This window comes from Meriones unguiculatus, chromosome X (assembly GCF_030254825.1).
Source record: "Meriones unguiculatus strain TT.TT164.6M chromosome X, Bangor_MerUng_6.1, whole genome shotgun sequence".
Lineage (NCBI taxonomy): Eukaryota > Metazoa > Chordata > Mammalia > Rodentia > Muridae > Meriones > Meriones unguiculatus.
The window spans coordinates 57,137,282-57,157,831 of NC_083369.1; the positions used below are offsets into that span (position 1 = coordinate 57,137,282).

Sequence of the window (20,550 nt, forward strand, 5' to 3'; positions counted from 1 at the left end):
CACAGCTTTAAAAAACATCCCTATGAAATCCAGGGTTGTTAGGGGGCTGGAGAGATGGCTCAGTGGTTAAGAGCACTGTCTGCTCTTCCAAAGGACCTGGGTTCAACTCCAGCCACCCACATGGTAGCTAACAACTGTAACCCCAGTTCCAGGTGGTCTGATGCCCTCACACCAACAGACATAAAATATAATTAAATAAATTATTAAAAAAGAAGAAATCCAGTCTTCTTGGCATTACAGGAATCTAGTTTTTATTAATCTTTTCTTATAGGAGTTACAATGGGAAGACAGATTAAGGATATAATCTTGGCTCTAGTTCTCTTACATAAATAATAACCAGCTACAGCCCTCAGTTCCTACTCATAGAACAAAGATAAGTAGTAAGGTATCATCAGTGAGAAGGAAAACAACCTTTTACCTGAAAAAGGCAAGGCACAGCCTAGTACTTACTGCTGAGGGGTAGGTAGTTAAATAATTTTGACACATGCCCAGCTCTTGATAGAAGTTAGGGGTGTTTTCATGTTTTTATTTTATTTTGAGACAGGATCTCATACATAGCCCAGGCTGGCCTTCAACTGTAACCTTCTGTTTCTGCCTCTTGATTGCTGGGGTTACCAGCCGAAAAAACTGATTATTTTCTATAGTGTAAGAAATGCTTAAAATAGGGTTTGAAAAGATAACTTATGAAAAACACTCCTGCTTCCTTCTAGGCTACACCGCCTGCCTTTGACAAACATTTGCTGAATGATCTCATGGAACCATAGAATAAAAGCTATGTCTATATCTCTATCTAATGTCATATTAACAAAGAGAAACAAAGCCCTGTGTTAAGTGGGCTATCTAAACCTACTATGCATTTTATACTGCCCCCTTCTATATGACTCTGGTCTTCAAATTTACTATAACTAGTGAAAAATACTCAATAACTACAGTTGGTCAAGATAAAGTAACCAGAGCGATAGAGGTTTATGGTTCCACCTGGTCTTCATCTGAAAAGTGAATCCACTTTTTGTGCTATGCTGAGGGTTTCCTTACTCCTTCAAAAAACTTTTCAGTTGTTCCCGTAGGTGATAAATCTGTAAGGAGAGTGAGGCAGAAAAAGATAAAAGCTGTATGATTTTTTTCTGGTTGGTATTCCAAACTTTATTTTTGAAAAACATATTTTGTTACAATTTCAAAAGTATGACTTAGCTCCTTCTTTACCATATCAAAAAAAAATGATAAGCATGTACAACAGGTAAAGCTATTTGAAGACTAGTCAAAAGGTAAAAGATAATACCCATAGACATTTGTCCAATTTCTAAGATGTAATATAATACTCAGGTAGTTTGTTTCCAAGTTATTATAGCTGATTAAATCATCCACATTTATAGCTTATTTCTTCCACTTCGAACCAATGAAGGTTTAAAAAAAAATTGTTCAACAAAGGAAAAAACTGTTACTGACTAGTATTCCTTTCTGAACTCCCAAATATGCAACTTGAGATGGTGTTGAGTCTCAGTGGTCCTTGAGGTGCTTCCCCACATGTACTATTGTTCTCTACCTCGTTTTGTAAACATGAATCTCAATTTTCTTTGAACAGAGCATATTATTGATATTTAGCCTCTGATATTTAAAATCCCTGGTTCATATGAAGTTGAACTTTCAATATTAAGAAAGTAAAGGATTATGTTTAGAGAGGGGCCCATCCCTAGATACAACTCATAAGCATAGGATTGAAGCTTATCCAGAAAATGTGTTTAAATTTTTGACCTGTAGCCAGTATTTAGAAAAATACTCTCTCTCTCTCTCTCTCTCTCTCTCTCTCTCTCTCTCTCTCTCTCACACACACACACACACACACACACACAACTTCTCAGAATTCCTCACTGCTTCAGATTACAAACTGGAGGAAAACAGGAAACAGGTTGTGTACAATCTTTAAATGTATTACTTCATCTAGCATTTACTTATATAGACCAAAAATCAACTATTACTTGACATTTTTTGAGCTCATCTTAGTCTCACAATGTTCCAAAGAACAGTCACACCATCAAGAACTCAAGCACAATGCTATGACCTCAATGTTTTTTAGTATACCAGACATTAAAGCGAAGCTTAAAATTGACTATGCTCAAAAACTGAACATGTTTTCTATTAAGAATCTAGATTTCTTACAGGAGTCAAATTCAGGTTGTCAGGCTCAGTAAGAAGTGCCTTTAAAAGTTGAGCCATCTTGTTTTAAATTTTTATTAGAATATATTAATTTTACACATTAATGGGTTTCTTTATAGTATTTTCATACATGTACATAACATATTTGTGTCACCTCTTATCATTGCCCCACTCTCACTCCTCTGTATTCTCTAGTTAATTGCCTCCCTATTTCCAACTAGTACAACTTCTGCTTTCATGTCTTTCTGACCCAATGAGCTTCATTAGGGTTGTTCACAATAGCATGTGTACCTTTTCCAAAGATTTTTTTCTTTAAAGCCCCCATCAAATGTTATCTATATATAAGTCCTCAGGGATGGGTGAAACCTCTCCATGACAATCTATCAACAGGCCCAATCTTATATAGGTAATCAAAGCTACTGTGAGTTCAAACGTGCAACAACAGTGCCATGCCTAGAAGTCAGTACCCTATACCACCACTACCCATTTTCTCTCTGGCTATTACCTTCTTTTTGTCTCTTCTTCAATGATGCACCCAGAGTCTTGGAGAGGATGTTATAGATGTTCCTATTATGGTTGAACATTTGATACTAGTTTATTTGGTAGACTTTGCCCAATTAATGAGATTCTGCTTTAACCACTGACAACGAATGCTGCAATCATCACTAACTGACCGCTAATGCCAAGTTTTATTTGCTGCTCCTTGCTGGGTTTACAAGACATTTAGCAAGTCAGTCAGAATCCTGACCAATCAGCATCTTAATATTCTACTCATGCTAAGTCAGATGTCATGGGCCTTTTGTAGTCCAGGATCTAATGTTTTTGAAACTTAAAATGGTAAAATCAAATTCAAGGATGTATACTACCTTTGAGATAAAGATTGCTTCCTAATATTATTCAACTTTGATTAATCTGTATTAGCAAGGATAAGAAGTAGCGTGAACTTTCAGTCTGTGAACTCACTTAGGCTCTTCTCATTCAGATGCTAAATGACCCCTTACTATAACCAGTGACATCTCCAGTTCTTCCTCCTTTGTGGACTCTTTTTTGCCTCCCCCTTCAGGTAGGTTTTTCCCTAGCTTCAGACTTCTTGTTGAACTTACATGTTAACCTGGCTAATTCTGTAAACCCCTCATCTTCAATGCTCATTTTTGTGTAAAGGTCTCCAGTGCTCCGTTTTCAAAGGTATGTCTAATGAAATTTGCCATCTTTTCACCCTTTGTACCTTCTAAATTCTCATCTTGTTATATTAACGTCAGTTACTGGTACACTATTTCTCAGTTACTCAGGCTTCAGACTTATCTTTGATCCCTTTTATGGCCTGTAAATTTGCTACAATTTTGAACCTGGAACATACCCTGAAAGCCCATGTGCATTGGTCTCTAGCCTGTAAGTAGAGGAACTGTTAAGAGGTAGGGACTGGTGGAGTTATTTTAAGTAGTATGAAATATGCCCTCAAAGTATGGAATTTGCGACTCTGGTTGCTTCCTTTCTTTTTTGCTTCCAAGCCATACATGTTAGGTAGCTAGATAGGGATTAACAGCTTTAGAGACCATTGAATATGGACCTATATACCATTTCCATGGTGATACTAGAAAGGTATTCTTCACATTTGCCTCTCCTTGGGAATAAACTATGATGTGAAATGTAGAGTTTCTGAACTTTGCTGAGGTTCAATAAGGGAAAACTACTTCCTTCTGCTAAAATAATTGAATATGAGTCCAATTATTACTGGCACAGGGTAAGGACATGACATTCTGATCTCCCTTAAAAAGTAGAACATTATATATTGTTGACTCCTCCCTTAAGAATTAATCCAGCTGGCCAAAATACTACTCCTCAGGAAGGTTAATTTACCTAAAGATATGTTAAATGGAAGAATAATCCCCTCAATGAAATGAAATAAAGGAATCACCTACACACACACACACACACACACACACAAGCTCAAGTATAATAAAAAATTTTAAATAAATTTTAAGCTACATCTGATTCTCCTACTTCATAGTTAGCAAGAAGTTGTTTAAACTCACTTAAGACTTAACCCATCTTTCCTATCCTATCCTACATGTCAAATAATATAACTTCTGCTTTATTTCTTGATCTTATGTCAGACAATGCTCTTCATTGCTTTACATGAAACACGATCAAAGTAGTCAAGTTCTCTCCTAAGTGAGATCTTGAATATGCTCCACCCAAGAGGCTTATTCTACTGTTTGTTAGACTTACTCTTCTGGTCTAAGCAAAAATAAAATTTCCTCAAGGGAGCTTTGCCAAGTTCTTGTAATTTAACTCAGGATTCTCCTTATTCTAATGGAAACTCTGCCTTTTTTTTTTCCTTCATAGCACTTGTTTGAGATTTGCACTTCTATATATTATGTGATAATTTGTTTACTATCAATCACCCCTGGCAGACCATTAACTCTATGAGGACAAGTGTTGTATCTGTTTTATTCAACACTCTTTCCCCAGTATTTTTCCACTCTGTGGGTATTCAATAAGTGTTGAATGAACAGACTTTCAAAAAGATCTTATTATACCCTGCTATTGTCCCTCAGAATATATGTTTACTACTATTCTTGTGAGACACATTAGATTAGAGATGGGTGAAATATTCATAGAAAATTACTTATATTACAACGTACTTCTTACCTGCTCACACTTTTGTTTTTCCAATTTGCTAAGGTGCCGCAAAGTATTCTCAAAGTACCTCTGGAAAAAAAAATAGTTGGATCCATGATGAAAGATGTATCTTAATGGAAAGGAAAACCACAGAACACAGTTTGTCACATATTTGATAAGAAAGCTGTCAATTATAGGACAAGCACTCTTTTTAGACACACTGGAGCATAAAACTACTCCCTAAGTCCTGTGAAATCCTATCTAATTTTATATACCCTCTAAGGTATTTTCTTGTCCTAAAATAAATGGGTGAAATATGTACATGCTACATTTTTCCTAATGCTGCACAAATCCTTTGCCTATGACTTTTTGAAGAAGCTAACTTGGAATCTACTGTAGATTCTTCTTCCATTTCCTCTCACTAAAACAGAACATTATTACTCCTAATAATATCTACAAACCACACATATACCACAATAGTATCAAATATCTGAATATTTCAAAATATATTTTTAGTTATTATCTTTGGCTATTCTAAAAGACTACAGGCAAAGTGGGTATAGCACTATGCCAAGCTGCTTGCCTTTGACAACTACTGCTCAAAAAATAAAAGAATCTAGCAAAGGATTCTCTTAGTGCTTTACAATCATCTTACTACCAAGATGAGAGCAAATGTGATAATATCAATATTTTTTCTTTCAGTGAAACCTGAAAACATATCCATAAAAATAAAATAATTCTTATATTAGTGAGAGGCAGGCAGACATCTGTGAGTTTGAGGCCAGCCTAGTCTACAGAGCGAGTCCAAGACAGCCAGGGCTCTGTTATACAGAAACCCTGTCTTGAAAAACATATATATATATATATATATATATATATATATGTGTGTGTGTGTGTGTGTGTGTGTGTGTGTGTGTGTGTGTGTGTGGTATAATTCACTCTTATTTCAGCACACCTGACAAAATTTTTCAATTAACCTGGTCCTTTTGGCTGAAACAAATAAAAAAATGGGATTTTCAAAGTAAGATATCAGGGTGTCTAACAGCTGAAAAGAACTTACTTTAAGGGTAAAGTTTTCCAAAGTCTCAAGTAGTTCTGTCTGTCGCTGTGCTTTTTTATAAATCCGTGCGAGGTTTTTTTCTTTGTAATGAATCAGTTTCCGAATTCCCATGACTGAAAGATGTGGAGAAATAATTTTTGTATATAAATATAGCTTTAAATAATAGACCAAGTCACAAATCAAGTACAACTTCAAGAATACAAAGCTACTGAAAACTAAGCATGCACATGATACATGTTCAGAGTTAGCCTTTTTACACCCACCCTAGCCAATTCCTTTGTTTTTTCCTCTGACTTACTTATTGAACTGTAATCTTCATTGGTTCCATAGAGGCTAAATTGCATAAATTTGATTTGCAGCTCTCTTTCTAATTCCTCTTCAGAACTGTCAGTCTCCAGTTCTTCTATCTCTTTATCATCTTCTTCATCTTCATCATGATCATTCTCCTCTTGGTTGTCGTCGTCGTCTTCTTCTTCTTCTTCTTCTTCTTCTTCTTCTTCTTCTTCTTCTTCTTCTTCTTCTTCTTCTTCTTCTTCTTCTTCAATTTTATCATTCTTATCTTCCACATCATTACTGTTACTGCCAGAATCATCAGCCATCTCCCCAAGCTTATCATATTCTATTGAGTTCAAGCACAGGAAAAAATGGAACTGATCTGAAGCTTTGGAAATGACCATAACCTTAACATAAAATTCACTGGGCAACTAGTGAATTTTACAAATTATTTTCCTATGGAAAGATCATTTCCTTTGTAAAATAAGGGCAAGGAATATGAAACACTAACATTCATCCATGTATTCAATTATCAAGATATCTAGAGAATCTAAGGTCCCATAGGAAGTTGAATACCAAGGCATATAGGTGGTTAGAATTCCAATCTAAATCCCTCAAATCACAGGAAGACCAATAAGGAATAAGTACAAAGGCATCCTTTTTCTGTGACTGGTCTGTGAATCTGTGGCTCTGTCACACAGTTAACATTTGCTCTAGCAGAGGCTTCTCTGTTTCAATAAAGTACCTGATGTGCTAGGACCACTCATCTGTGGGGATCCTGAAATGCTTGGGATGCACCCATGACTTTCTGGTTCGTTTATTTCATCATCTGTAATGACTTCCCAGCCTGAAAAGATAGTAGTCAAGGAAAAAGCCAAATAGAAAGAGAACACACAGATCACTTTAACTAAAAGTGATCTTAATACTTAATTTAGGCCAAATTTAAATCATTGTATCTGCATTCTTAGTGTGGAGAAGTTTGTAATATTAAATTACACACAGACTTCTGTTGTCTGTATTTACTGTTTCTAGCTAGAAAAATAACATTTCAAAAATCTTAAGTTATACCATCAAAACTGGTGTTCAAACACCAGAAGAGAGGATTAATTAGGCAGGCTGCTTAGTGTTATATAACTTAACAAACATTCTGAATTTGATCCCCAAAACCACAAATAAAAGCAAAACTAGCAACCAGAGGTGAGATTTGCAAGCACATGCACATGAGTGGAAACAGACTATAATGGAAAAATACTTGATATAAAGGATACGGACCCTGACAGCTTCAGCATCGGAGCGCAGCAGTCTCTTAACTTCGTTTTTCACATCTGGAGATTTAATGCACTGAAGCAAAGTAGGGGTGTGTGGATACCAGTAATGACATTTAGAACCCAGTTTTATGAAAATGCCCTTTTCATATATATTAATGAATTGAAATGACTGGGCCATGTTAGATAGTCATCCAACAACAGTCATGCTTAAACAGTGCTATTTATGAAGGAATCTATCTAAAATCTGTATTTTGTATAATACGCTCATTTTTCAAAATTGAATCACTTGAGATGTTTAATCTTATCTGTCTATAACTCTATGGAAAAGATTTAACACTTATGTTTTATTATTTGCCTTGACTCATATTGGCAAACAGCTATAACTCCATGTTAGTTACTTATAATTTGCTTTAAAATCCAAATTCCCAGACTTCATTGTCCCGTTTTTACTATTGAAATATTCCTACAAAAACTAGATCCTATTTTACATGTTCTCCCCTGAATATAGTTTTAATCAATTACTCCGCAGCAATTAATTCATCTTGACACAAATAGAAAACAAGGCTTTTGATGAAAAATCACATTAGTTCAAGCAATTGTTGTTAAATTGAACCCTTGACTTCAAGGAATAACTTTTGAAATGAAAATAAGGGAGCCAGGTGGTGGAAAGCAATCTGTAATGCATGGTAGCACTAGCAAAGCTGATTATTTTTTTTCTCCTAGAAGTTGTTATTGAACATTAAATAATTATTTCTCAGTGAATAAATTCCAGTGTATGTATGTATGCATGTATGTATGTATGTATGTTTGTATGCTTGTAATATATATATATATATATATATATATGGATAGCATATTAAAGTAAACAACAAAAATTATGACCGATGCTGTACCTCATTAAATTGGAAGTCATCCATTTGTTTGACATCTGGGTGCTATGAAGTAAAGTACAATGAAGAACAATTTTATATTTTGATCGTTCCATTTAAGTCAAGCTTAAAGAGCTATACAACTATGTTTAAATACTTTTTATATTTAGTAGACAATAAATTTCATTGACTGTCAGGTTATTAAGCCAAACTTACCACATAAATTTTAAAAAGTTGATCACAAGCTCACCAGTTTCTTTCAAAATTCTAACAAAGTTTTCTGTATACATGTACAAATTTATTCTAAAATTAATATGGGAGGATACATATTCTAAAATGTTTAAAACAATATTGATGAAACAAAATGAAATGGTAGCAATCAACCTTCCAATTTAAAACTTTATCTGTGGAGAGACTGATGCATGGATCCATGGACCAGAATAAAGAACCCATCTACAGTACAAATATTCTCAAGGAAGAGGTGAAGGAATAGAGGGACAAGGGAGAGGAAGAAGAATGGGAGATGGGGAATCTTGAATTAAAACTCGTGCTTTTATAAAACTGAAATATGGATTGCAGGCATAAATATAAATTGTAAAACTTTCAAAAAATGAATGAGAGAACATATTCAGTATCTAGGATAAGCGAAGACTCCTTAGATTTAACAACAAAAAAAGCAGGACTCACCTAGCAGTGTATGAAAGCAGATACTAAGACTCATAACCAAACCTTTGGCAGAGTGCAGGGAATCATATGAAAGAAGGGGGAGTTAGTATGACTTGGAGAGTACAGGAGCTCCACAAGGACCAAATATATCTGGGTACAGGGGTCTTATATGAAACTGTTTATCCAACCAAGGACCATGTATGGATATAACCTGGAACCTCTGCTCGGATGTAGCCTGTGGTAGCTCAGTAACCAAGTGGATTTCCTTAGTAAGGAGAACAGGGACTATTCCTGACATGAACTCAATGGCTGGCTCTTTGACCTCCCCATCCTCCAATGGAGGAGCAGCCCTGCTAGGCCACAGAGGAGGACTTTGCAGCCAGTCCTGAAGATACCTGATAAAACAGGGTCAGATGAAAGGGGAGGAGGTCCTCCCCTATCAGTGGACTTTGAAAGGTGCAGGGAAGAGATGAGGGAGGGAGGGTGGAATTGGGAGGGAATAAGGGAGTGGGATACAGCTGGGATACAGAGTTAATAAAATGTAACTGACAATAAAAAATAAAAATAAAAAATAATTTCCTCCAAAAAAAAGCAGGACTCTTAAAACAAAAACATCAATAAGTTAAGTTTCATCAAAACTAAAAATTTTGCTGTATGAAGATCTTATAAAGAGGACTAAAAATTTAAGCTATTAGCTCTGAGAAGGTATTGATAATCTATGCAAATATGATGAAAGACTAGTATACAGAATAGAAAAAGAACACTTGAAACTTAACAAGAACTCATTTTAGAAAATAGACAAAAGAAGCTATGTGTTGTGGCACATGTTTGCAATCCCATCATTCAAAGAATGAGGCAGGAGAATTGCTATGAATTCAAAGCTATTAACTATCTGAAAGATACAAATTAATACCACAATAAAATCACTATACAGATTATCAGAATGGCTAAAATAAAATAAAATAATGACAAGACCTAATGCAGGTGAGGAGGTGGAGGATTTTGATCAATCATATATTATCAGTGTGAATATAAATGATACTTCTGAAAACAGTGTGGCAGTTTCATATAAAACTAAAAATGCTTGTGGCTTGTGAAGTGGCTCAACATTGAGATGCTTCTTATGCCTGAAGACCTGAGTTTGATAATTAGAATTGATTCTCAAAAGTTGTGGGCTCCATGTGTCTCACACATGCATGCACACACACTAAATGAATGTAAATGCATTTTAAAAGCATAGCAAGGGACATACATCAGTTGGTAAAGGGCTTGGCTAACATGCACTAAACTCTGTGATTAATCCTTGGAAACATATAAAACAGGGTGTGGAAGTGCATACCTGTAATCTCAGCACTTGAAAGGAGGTAGCAGGAAGATCAAAAGTCATCTGTGACCACACAGCAAGTTCAAAGCCAGACTGAACTACATGATAAAGACCCCCCCCCCCCGTCTCAAAAATATTTTTACAAACCTTCTACTTGGGGGCTTGTAAGCCCCTCCTCCCTTTAGAGAGATGGTTCAGTGGTTAAGGGAACTGGTTGCTCTTACAAAAGTTTCAGATCCTCAGGTCCCAGCAACCACTTATGGTAGTTCACAACCACCCTTAACCCAAGTTCCAGGCTATCCAACAGGCATGCATGTCATGCACATATGTGCATGCAGGCAAAATATTCATATACATTAAGCAAAATGAATAAAATATAAAAATATTTTTAAAAAAGACAGATCACATTATTCCTGAACATTTATCCTAGAGAAATTAAAATTTATGTTCACATAAAAATCTGCTCACAGCTTTATTTTAATTGTCAAAAACTGGAAACAATACAGGTATGTTTTAATGGGTTAACAGTTAAACACATTGGTATTTTCACTCCTTGATATACAATTCAGCAATAAAAAGGAACTGTTGATTCATGCCATTCTTGATGTTTCTGTGTTTTCAATTTATTGATTGTCATAAAATAACTACAGAAATGAAGAAAATATTTTGAACTTTTAGGCACTAAAGATCAGGGGTGTAAGGCAGGAGGAAAATATAAATAGCTATAAAAGGGCAATATGAGACACATTTTGTGGTGATGGAACTGTTTAACCATCTTAACAATGTAGGTGGATCATGAATCTAGCAATGTAGTAAAACTGCATAGAACTAAACACATATATAAATACATAAGTTTAAGAAGATGTGATATTTCATTAAGACTGGTGAATTGAAATAATTATAATTTCATTTATGATATTGTTCTATAGTTTTATAAAATGTTACAAAGGGGTAAAGCAGGGAAAGAGTGCACTGTGCACTTCTAGCTTTTCCAAATGCATATGAATATCTGATTATTTCAGTGTTTTTCATTGAATTTTTAAAATGAATCCAAAGTACAATACTCTTCCTATAGCTCACCTGAAGTAAGGTTAGAAATTTAAGGAGAATTCCTACTTTATCGGGTTCTAGATGACTTTGATTTAAAACTTTATTTCTCTCTCTCTCTCTCTCTCTCTTTTTTTTTTTTTTTTTTTTTTAGAAAAAAATCTCACTCTGTATCCTCTGCTATCCTGGTACTGGCAATATAGCCTAAGATGTCTTCCAACTGATGGCAATCCTCTTGCTTCAGCTTACCAAATGCTAAGATTACAGGCCTGGCTTTAAATCTATAGCAATCAAAAACTTAAAGCATGGGCTGAAATGTCAAATTCATGACTCGTCTAAATCCCTAACAATGAGCTTATACCTAAAGAACTGGGTCTACTTTTATTCACTGCTGTCATCCCAACTGCTAGCTCATAATGCTGTAGATCTTGCATACTTTTACATTTTTGAGGCAGGGTCTTATTCTGTAGCCAGGGATTGCCTTGAATTCATAATCCTTCTTCTTTAGCCTCTCAAGTATTGAGATTACAGGTAAGTACCACTACGTCTGGTAGGCATTGTTTATTGAACAAACAAATGAACCAATAAATTCCTAACTGACTCTCTCCCTTGCTTTCCCTCTCATAGTTTTAATCCACCAAGTAGAAACACAAATGGCATGAGACTAACCTTTTTGGTTGTATTCCGGAACCTTTTCTTTCTGACATTCTTAAGTGGTGGAGTAACTAAAATAAAAACATGATAAAAAACATACCATATGACTGATGACTGTCCTATATCTACATGAATTTGATAAAGAAATATTTCATGTTTGTGGCATGACTTCTTCCTTTAAATAAGAGGTTAAGGAACCAGGTAAGAGACCCTGATTCATAGGGATTTGCAATGCAATTGATAAATGCAGTCAGACAGAATGAGCAAGGGATTGGTGACTTACTGCCATGCTTCCAGTTATATTTTTTTTCCTCTGTCTTCCCATCACCATTGCCAGTTGCAAAAGGATCAGTAGAGGTAACATGCTCTTCTGGAGGAGAGCGAGGCTTACCATCAGCACTGCATACCAGCATCTACATTTAGCAAAGACAAAGAAGTTGACTATTGCCCAAATATTTGTTAGTAATAAATCATGAGCATACCTCCAGAAATCTGGAACACAGAAGATTCTTGATATTTCCCAGAACCAAGTACTATGCGATATACATTCAGATTCTTTAATATATCACGTTCCCATCCTCTTCTCCTTACCTCTACCCCTTCACTCTCTGCACCATGATATATAGATTTGACTTTTATCTAGTGTTTACCACTTCAGAAGGAATATCATGAAATGCATACATTTTAGAATTTTGATTTAGAGAGGCAATCAGAAAGCACCAGCAGGGATGATGAGTAAGAACCAATTTTTCTTCAGAGTTAACATACTTTTCTAGCAGAAAGTGCAGAAAAAAAAGATGTAAGCCATTCATATTTTTAAATTAATAAAAGTCACTATAAATGTCAAAAAGGAGCAGGAGTCTGTACAAGTAAAGAAATGAAAAGTTAAGTATCAGATACCAAACCAGAGCATGATGTTATGTTCCTGTGCAATTGGTCTGGTGATTATAAATGGTTATTAGCATTTAGCATGTGTAAAGTAATACTGGCAGAATGAATGAAGAGTCCACAAAAGGTATGAGAACTAGAAGACTAAGAAAATCAATCCAGTGGTTGTGATATACCTCAGTGGTAGTTAAAACAATTGTCTAGCATGCATGAGGCCCTGGACCTGGTACTCAGCACTAAAAAGCAAAACAAAACAAGATTTTGGTTTTGTTGTTCTTCTTGTGGAGCTCCTGCCTCCTCCAGGCCTTTCATCTCCCCCTTCCTTCATAAGATTCCCTGCACTCTGCTATGAGTCTCAGCATCTGCTTTGATACCCAGCTGGGTAGTCTTTCAGAGGCTCTCTGTGGTAGGCTCCTGTCCTGTTTCCTGTTTTCTCCCTCTTCTGATGTCCATCCCATTTGCCTTTCTGAATGAGGATTGATCATCTTATTCAGGGTCCTCCTTCTTGCTTAGTTTCTTTAGGTGTACAGATTTTAGTATGTTTATCATATATAATGTCTAATATCCACTTATAAGTGAGTATATACCATATGTGTCTTTCTGCTTCTGGAGTACCTCACTGAGAACCAAAAAATCTGGGCCCTGGATTTTTTCTGAGACTGATACTCCAACCAAGGACCATTCATGGAGGTAACCTAGAACCTCTGCACAGAAGTAGCCCATAGCAGCTCAGTCTCCAAGTGGGTTCCCTAGTATTGGGAACAGGGACTGTCTCTGACATAAACTCAGTGCCTGGCTCTTTGATCACCTCCCTCTGAGGGGGGAACAGCCTTACCAGGCCACAGAGGAAGACAATGCAGTCACTCCTGATGAGACCTGATAGGCTAGTGTCAGAGGGTAGGGGAGGAGGACCTCCCCTATCAGTGGACTGGGGGAGGGGCAAGGGAAGAAAAGAAGGAGGGAGGGTGGGATTGGGAGGGAATGAGGGAGGGGGTACAGCTGGGATACAACATGAATAAATTGTAATTAAAAATAAATTAATAAAATCAACCCATTTAAAAAAAAACAAGATTTTATGGAACTAGGGATATCACTCCGCTGGTAAAGTGCTTGTCTAGCATTCACAAAGCCATAGGTTTGATACTCAGCATAGCCTAAGGCATGCCTGTAAGCCCAGCACTTGGTAGTTGAAGACAGAAGGATTAGAAGTTTAAAGTCATTCAGCTACATACTGAGTTTGAGGCTAACCTGGGATATATGAAACAATTTCTCAAAAAAAAAATCATACCTGAGAAATATCTGCTGTTTTATAAAATGTTTTTCTATCAACAGTTTTCAGGCTTCCAATAACACAAGGCAAATTAACCAGCTTAGCAGGCAGTGAGACATTGTCTACATGAACAACTGCATTGTGGCCATCAGCTAAAGGAAAGTAGAGAAAATTAATATTGACATTCCAATGAACACTTCAGTCTCCAAGAATTTGAATAATAAAGACTTATGTGGCAAAGACAAGTTATTTAATAAAACTGTTTCTTTAAAAGCTAAAAATCAATATTCAATTAGTAACTTCAAGAAAGAGTATCTAAAGCTTGTTTCTTCATATTGTATATTAGTTAAAAAGTAATTTCTAATGCTAGCAATGATGAGAAATAGCAACTGTTTTTTTTAACATTCCTTTTAAAAAAAAGCATTCAGTTTTAAAATTTATATTTGTATATTGTCTAAAGGTTGGAAAGATAACATATCCTATTCTTTTTTTTCATTATTCTTTAATGCCTAGTATACTGCCTGGCACACAGCAATCTGTAGCAATTTGCTATTTAATATATTGTAAATTGGTCTTAGGTACTTACCAGAAAAGTCAATTTTTAGTTTATTCTTCTTGACAGCACCTCTAGAATGTATAATCTTTCTGACAGCACAAGCATGTTCCTGAAAGGGAGGTAAATTAAAAATCAGAAAGATTTAGTTGATAACTAATAGAATAGACACTTCAAAGTGAGTCTTCCCTTGATTAAAACATTTCCCAAATGTTAATTATGCTATGTACCGTGAAAGCCCATGCATTGTATAAGTTAGATGAAGTCAATTCAAATTTCATCATTATCTTTTAGGAACTACAGTTGGTGCCTTCTCCCAGCTTTTTAGTTCTACTTCTTACTGCTATCTTCCATTGAATTTACTATGGAAAGGATTAGCTACAATTTATTGTAATTAATTAACTATAATTGGATAATAGCTTTCTGACTATCTCTATCATAGCCTCCTAAATGAAATAATACTTGAAAATGGTTATTAATGGGGGAAAAAGAGACTCAATCAAAATGTTAAAATGGAGTTTCATAACTTTGCTTGGTGATAAGTCTGCAGGTGACATAATTACAGTCCCTCCAACCACCTCTTCTGAGATGACAGAAAAAATTTTAGAACAGCCTTACCTTGGCTATCCAGAAAATTGGCTGTTAATATTTGTGATAAGTGACTGGTTGATCCATAATTGTCATTGTCATGTGTTTTTTTTTTTGTTTTGTTTTGTTTTTTTTTTTTTTTTTTTTGGACAGGAAGAAAGAAATACTGTGAGAAGAATATGCACTACAATAGAACTGCTTAATAGACTTCTGGGAAGCAAATTTTCTGATCTTTTTTAGCCTGAAATACAAATTTTACCTAAGTAGAACTATACTTTTGCATTGAAGATATTAATTCTGAAACATAAGAGTTACTTACTGAAGGCAGACGCAATAGAAACTGTTCCTCAATTTCGTAAGGTTGATCACGCTTTAAACTCATGGCTTGTTTTTGAGTTCATAAAACACAAAACAAACAGAAAGTCATTATGAATTCTTGCTCACTCTGGTGACCATCTCTGGTAGCACTAGTTATTTTATATAAGATCTTACCCATAATTCTCATTGAAAAATGTGCATATTAGTAATACTTTGATATTTTAACTTTTAAAAGTCATTATTTCCAAAGTCAATCCAAATTACATGATGATACTTGATGAATAAATAACTAAGCTGTTGTGAAACATGATTTCATATTTAAGTAATATACTTAGACTGTCAAGTAGGGGTAAATTTCAACAAACTTAAATGGTCTCCATGGGCCTGAATGCAAACCGAAAAAATGAAATTAACCCAGAACCCAGATGTAGACATACTGATTTGAAGTGCTGAGCGCAAGGCTCAAGGATCTTCAAGGCAAAGGGGAATGAAAAGATGATAAGAGCTGAGGTAGTGGATGACTACCTGGAAGTGATGATTTGGACACAACAGGACAGCTGACACATGAATTCACTGTGATTAGGACAGCATGCTCAAGACCTGTACAAACTCCAACCAGACAAAGTCCCAGCATAGAGTTTGAGGAGGTGGGCACAAGATCCCATGCTCTAGCTGTAAAGCTATTAGAATTCTATAGTTTTGGGGAGAAGGACAGTCAGTTTTCTTTAATGGTGTGACTCTTGGTGGGTTGACTACATTCCTGAGCAGACCTCACACCCAAGAGTTGTTAGGCAATACAAATTGGACTCCAGGACTTTTTTAAGAAAAAAAAAAATCACAGAATTAACTCTGTAACAAGGTAAAGAGGGATCTAGGAGGAGTTGGGGGAGGTGCATGAATCTGATCAAACTACATTATCTAGAATTCTCAAAACATTATTTATCAAAAATTTTAAAAATAGTAAAAGTATTTTTAAAATTAATTCCATAGTATAATTTTTGGACATTATTAGAAAGTATAGAAAGTACAAAGAGAGCAGGAATAAAAAAGACACTCAGGAAGGGGCTAGAGAATGGATTATTTTTATTTTTATAGTTATTTCTATTTTATTGTTTATAAATATATATACACATGTATATAAATAATGTATATGATCAAAATGAATCATATACATATATGGAAATTGTGCATAGGGGTTTTACTGACCCCTATGCACAATTAAGACAAACTTCTGCAAAATTTAAAAATAAAAAGTGAATGAAGTAATCTCAGGGCTGGGTATACCACTTAATGAGTGAAAACAGAAAATATTAAGACCAGGAATACAAACACAGAATTTAAGGAAAAAGCTTATCAGATCATTCATATCTTTTAGACTTCTCAGCAGAACTAAGATTAGGGCATTTTGTTCATTTTAGTGCCTTTTTTGGCAACTCCTCGTTTACAAAATAAAAACTTCAGGAACTCAAATTTTTAAAGTATTTCCTAGTTAATAGCCCCAGTAAAAAGGTCTGAAGGAAGAGAAGGTGAAAAACCTAGTTGAAAGGGTTTTAATAAAGAATAAGAAAATAACAACTGGAAGAATGATATATTAAAGAAAATGAATCTGCTTTTCCCCCGATAATATTTATTTTTCTTAGTTTTTGAAACTCCCAGGAGGAACTCTTGGATGCCTAATTAAATGAACATAATCACTGTCCACTGCTCACATCTGGCTTATTTCCCTCCAGCAGGACAATTGGAATAGTGTAAACAGAGAGAGCGAAATTCCTCACTCCAGACTGCAGAAACTTGGTCCCGAAATTTTTAAGATTTTTTAAAAACTTATTTATTTATTACAATTTATTCACTGTACCCCCTCTTTAGTCCCCTTCATCTTCTCCCTCTATGCCCTTTCCCTCGTCCCCTGATAGGGGAAGGTCCTCCCCTTGTTTTTTTGTTTTTAAGATATATTTATTCATTATTTATACAGTATTCTGCCTGCAAGTGTGCCATGAAATTTGCAGGCAAATAAATGGTGGGAACTAGAAAAGATCATCCTGAGTGAGCTAACCCAGAAGCAAAAAGACACATATGGTATATACTCACTTATAAGTGGATATTAGCCATATAATATAGGCTAAACATATTAAAATCTATAGTCCTAAAGAAGCTAAACAACAAAGACCACCCTAGGGAAGAGGCTGAAACCTCACTCAGAAAGGCAAACAGGATAGACATCAGAAGTAGGAGAAGACAAGGAACAGGAAAGGAGACTTCCACAAGGGACTTCTGAAAGACCCTAACCACCACGGTATCAAAGGAGAAACTGAGACTCATACTCGCATTTTTTTAAGCACACAACCTTGAGCTGCCTTTGGAGACTGCCCGTTTCATCTTTTTCCTGGGGAAACTAAACGGAAAAAGTTCTGCTCCTGCTGCTTCTGCTAATTTGTGCTGGAAAAAAATCATGCAGAAAAGCCACAGGAGCCTTTACAGTTCACGGTAGGTAAACCTGGTTCAGGCAGGATGCTGCAGAGACACCTTCCTGCCTTTCCGGTGGTCCTTCTATTCACCTGCTGGCCAGGACACTCTTGCATGTATCCCTGCTCCCCGGGCTCTACAGCCCTCACAGCAGTTGCCAAAACTGGGCAAGGTGCTTGCAAAAGAACCCTGGCTGACAGGTAGAGGCCTGCACACCCAAGCCCCGCCCCTCGCCCCACTCCCCAGCCAAGCAGACTGCTCCAGGTCTCGCAGCTTCTAGGCCACGTGTACAGCCTTTAGGCTGCGTGAGTGAGTGCGTGCATGCACCATGCACAGCCAGGGAGAGAGCTCCCCTGCTGTGCTGCAACCGAGCCAGGAATGGACCCACCACTAGGGGTGTGGTCAAACCCTAACTCCTAACTCCTTGTATGTGGCAGGGAGGCTCAGGGTGGTGCGGAGGTTGAGAGAGGGAGGCTAAGGTCACTTGAGGGACCTGACCTGGGGCAGGTGTCAACACAAAGAAAAAAAAAAGTGGTGCAGCACATGCTTAATCCTCCAATCTGAGAACTTGTCATTTGGCTAGGCTATTTCTGGGTGTTAAATACGGCACCCCCCGAGGCCCAAAAACTGACTGGCCAGTCCTGAGCTCTCAGCACAGCTGGCCATTGGCCAGGCTGCCGCCTCTACCTTTTTCCCCTGACATGTTTCACACCTCAGAGGAACTTTTCAACCTTTTGAGGCTCAAAAGTCCCTCCTTTTGTGGGGGCACAACTAAGCCACCCTGCTGAGGGCCATAACTGTCACGAGTACTGCTGTCGTCGTCGCCTCCCACCCACGGCCCAAAACTGACTAGCCAGGTCCAGGCCTTTCCCCGCTCATAGGTGTCGCACCTCAAAGGAACTTTTGAGGCTCTCAAGGTCCCCATGGTGGGGCGACAAACGCGCCACCCTGCCAAGGCCTCAAACTTCCACCAGTGGTGCTTCGGTGGTGTGGCCCACTCCAACCCTCCACCCCAGGCCCAAAACTCACTGGCCAGGTCCAAGCCCTCCCCAGAGAGACCGGCCATTATGGTTTTGTCACAGAGTGTCACCTCGGAGGACCTTTCGAGGCTCACAAGTTGCTCCGTATGTGGGGGCACAAACACACCACCCTGCTAAGTGCCACAACTGTCCCAAGTACTGCTGTGGTCGTTGCCCCCTACCCCAGGCCCAAAACTGACTAGCCAGGTCCGGGCCTTGTCAAAGACGCCCGCCATTACTTTCTATAACGGAGTCCAGGCTGCCACCTGAAACTTGCCTCGTCACAAGTGTCGCACCTCAAAGGAACTTTTGAGGCTCTCAAGGCCCCCATGGTGGGGTGACAAACGCGCCACCCTGTCAAGGCCCCAAACTGCCAGCAGCAGTGCTGCGGTGGTGTGACCCACTCCAACGCGCCATCCCAGGCCTAAAACTGACTAGCCAGACCAGGGCCTTGTCAAAGACGCCCGCCATTACGGTTTTGTCACAGAGTGGCCAGGCTTTGGCCTGCACCGTCCCCTACAGCTGCTGCACTTCAGAGGACCTTTTGAGACTCACAAGCCCCTCCGTTTGTGGGGGCACAAATATACCACCCTGCCGAGGGCCACAACTGCCACCACTAGTGCTGTGGCGGCCCCGCCCAAGCCCAAAACTGACTAGCAAGCTCTGGGCCCTCATCAGAGACGCCCGCCATTTCTTTCGGCCAAGGAGGCCAGACAGCTCCCCGAACCTTAACCCCCATAGGTGTCACACCTTTTGAGGCTTGCAACCTCCTCCTGTCCCCATTGTGGGCAACTAAATTAAACGCCACTCACCTCCCATTGACTTTTCGATACTTCTGCCACGAGAACAGCTGCGGCTGTGACCCTGGGCCTGGGCCTGACTGGTGCTGGCAACAGGAATCTCTGGGCCTCGAGCACCTCCACTTTCAGATATGTCCACAGCACTTTCAGCACAAAGGCTAACAGGAACTTGGGGCTCTTGGGAGCCCATTTCTTCTGATGTTGAAACAGCTGTTGGAGGGGCTTCCGGAATATCCGGCTGGCTCGCCTCAGTCGGGGCGCCCTCCGCGGGAACTCCCTCAGCGCGTGCTTCCTCAGCAGGTTCCATGACCCACACTGCCTAGCGGGAGTCTGGGGGCCGCTAATATAGCAAGGAGTTTTGTCACGTGGTATAGCGGGTTCCAAAAATTCAAGAAATTATGCAAAAATATATTTTTCTTTTTTATTTTTCTTTTTGTTTTTTTTTTCTTTTTGTTTGTTTTTTTGGGGGGTCTTTTTTATTTAGTCTTTTTTTTTCTCTTAAAGGGACAGTGATACTAATAAGATGTTTTATTGCCTATCAGATTTTATAAACTCTCTACTGCTCAACACTAGTCAAAGCTTAATTTTAAAGGGTGCTTTCTTGAAAGACTTGTACAATAATTGCTTCTAGATACGTATCTGTTTTTTTATGTTCAATGAAGCCACATTATCAGAACTTTAAACCTTCAAGAAAAAGTTTTGCTGCATTTTTAA

The 20,550-nt window shown here is 37.7% G+C and overlaps 1 protein-coding gene across 1 annotated transcript; it reads right to left on the reverse strand.

The window, feature by feature from the left end:
• Positions 1-234: 234 nt before the first annotated feature.
• On the reverse strand, positions 235-20,143 carry Taf7l (TATA-box binding protein associated factor 7 like). The gene is made up of 12 exons (XM_060374600.1): positions 19,849-20,143; positions 15,552-15,620; positions 14,114-14,247; positions 12,221-12,350; positions 11,953-12,008; positions 8,271-8,312; positions 7,378-7,450; positions 6,855-6,956; positions 6,135-6,455; positions 5,837-5,949; positions 4,807-4,866; positions 235-1,076 (listed from the first exon to the last, which is right to left on the reverse strand). Exons 1-12 carry the CDS (start codon positions 20,141-20,143, stop codon positions 1,032-1,034), a joined length of 1,440 nt encoding a protein of 479 aa, XP_060230583.1. The 3' UTR covers positions 235-1,031.
• Between the last annotated feature and the right edge of the window lie 407 nt (positions 20,144-20,550).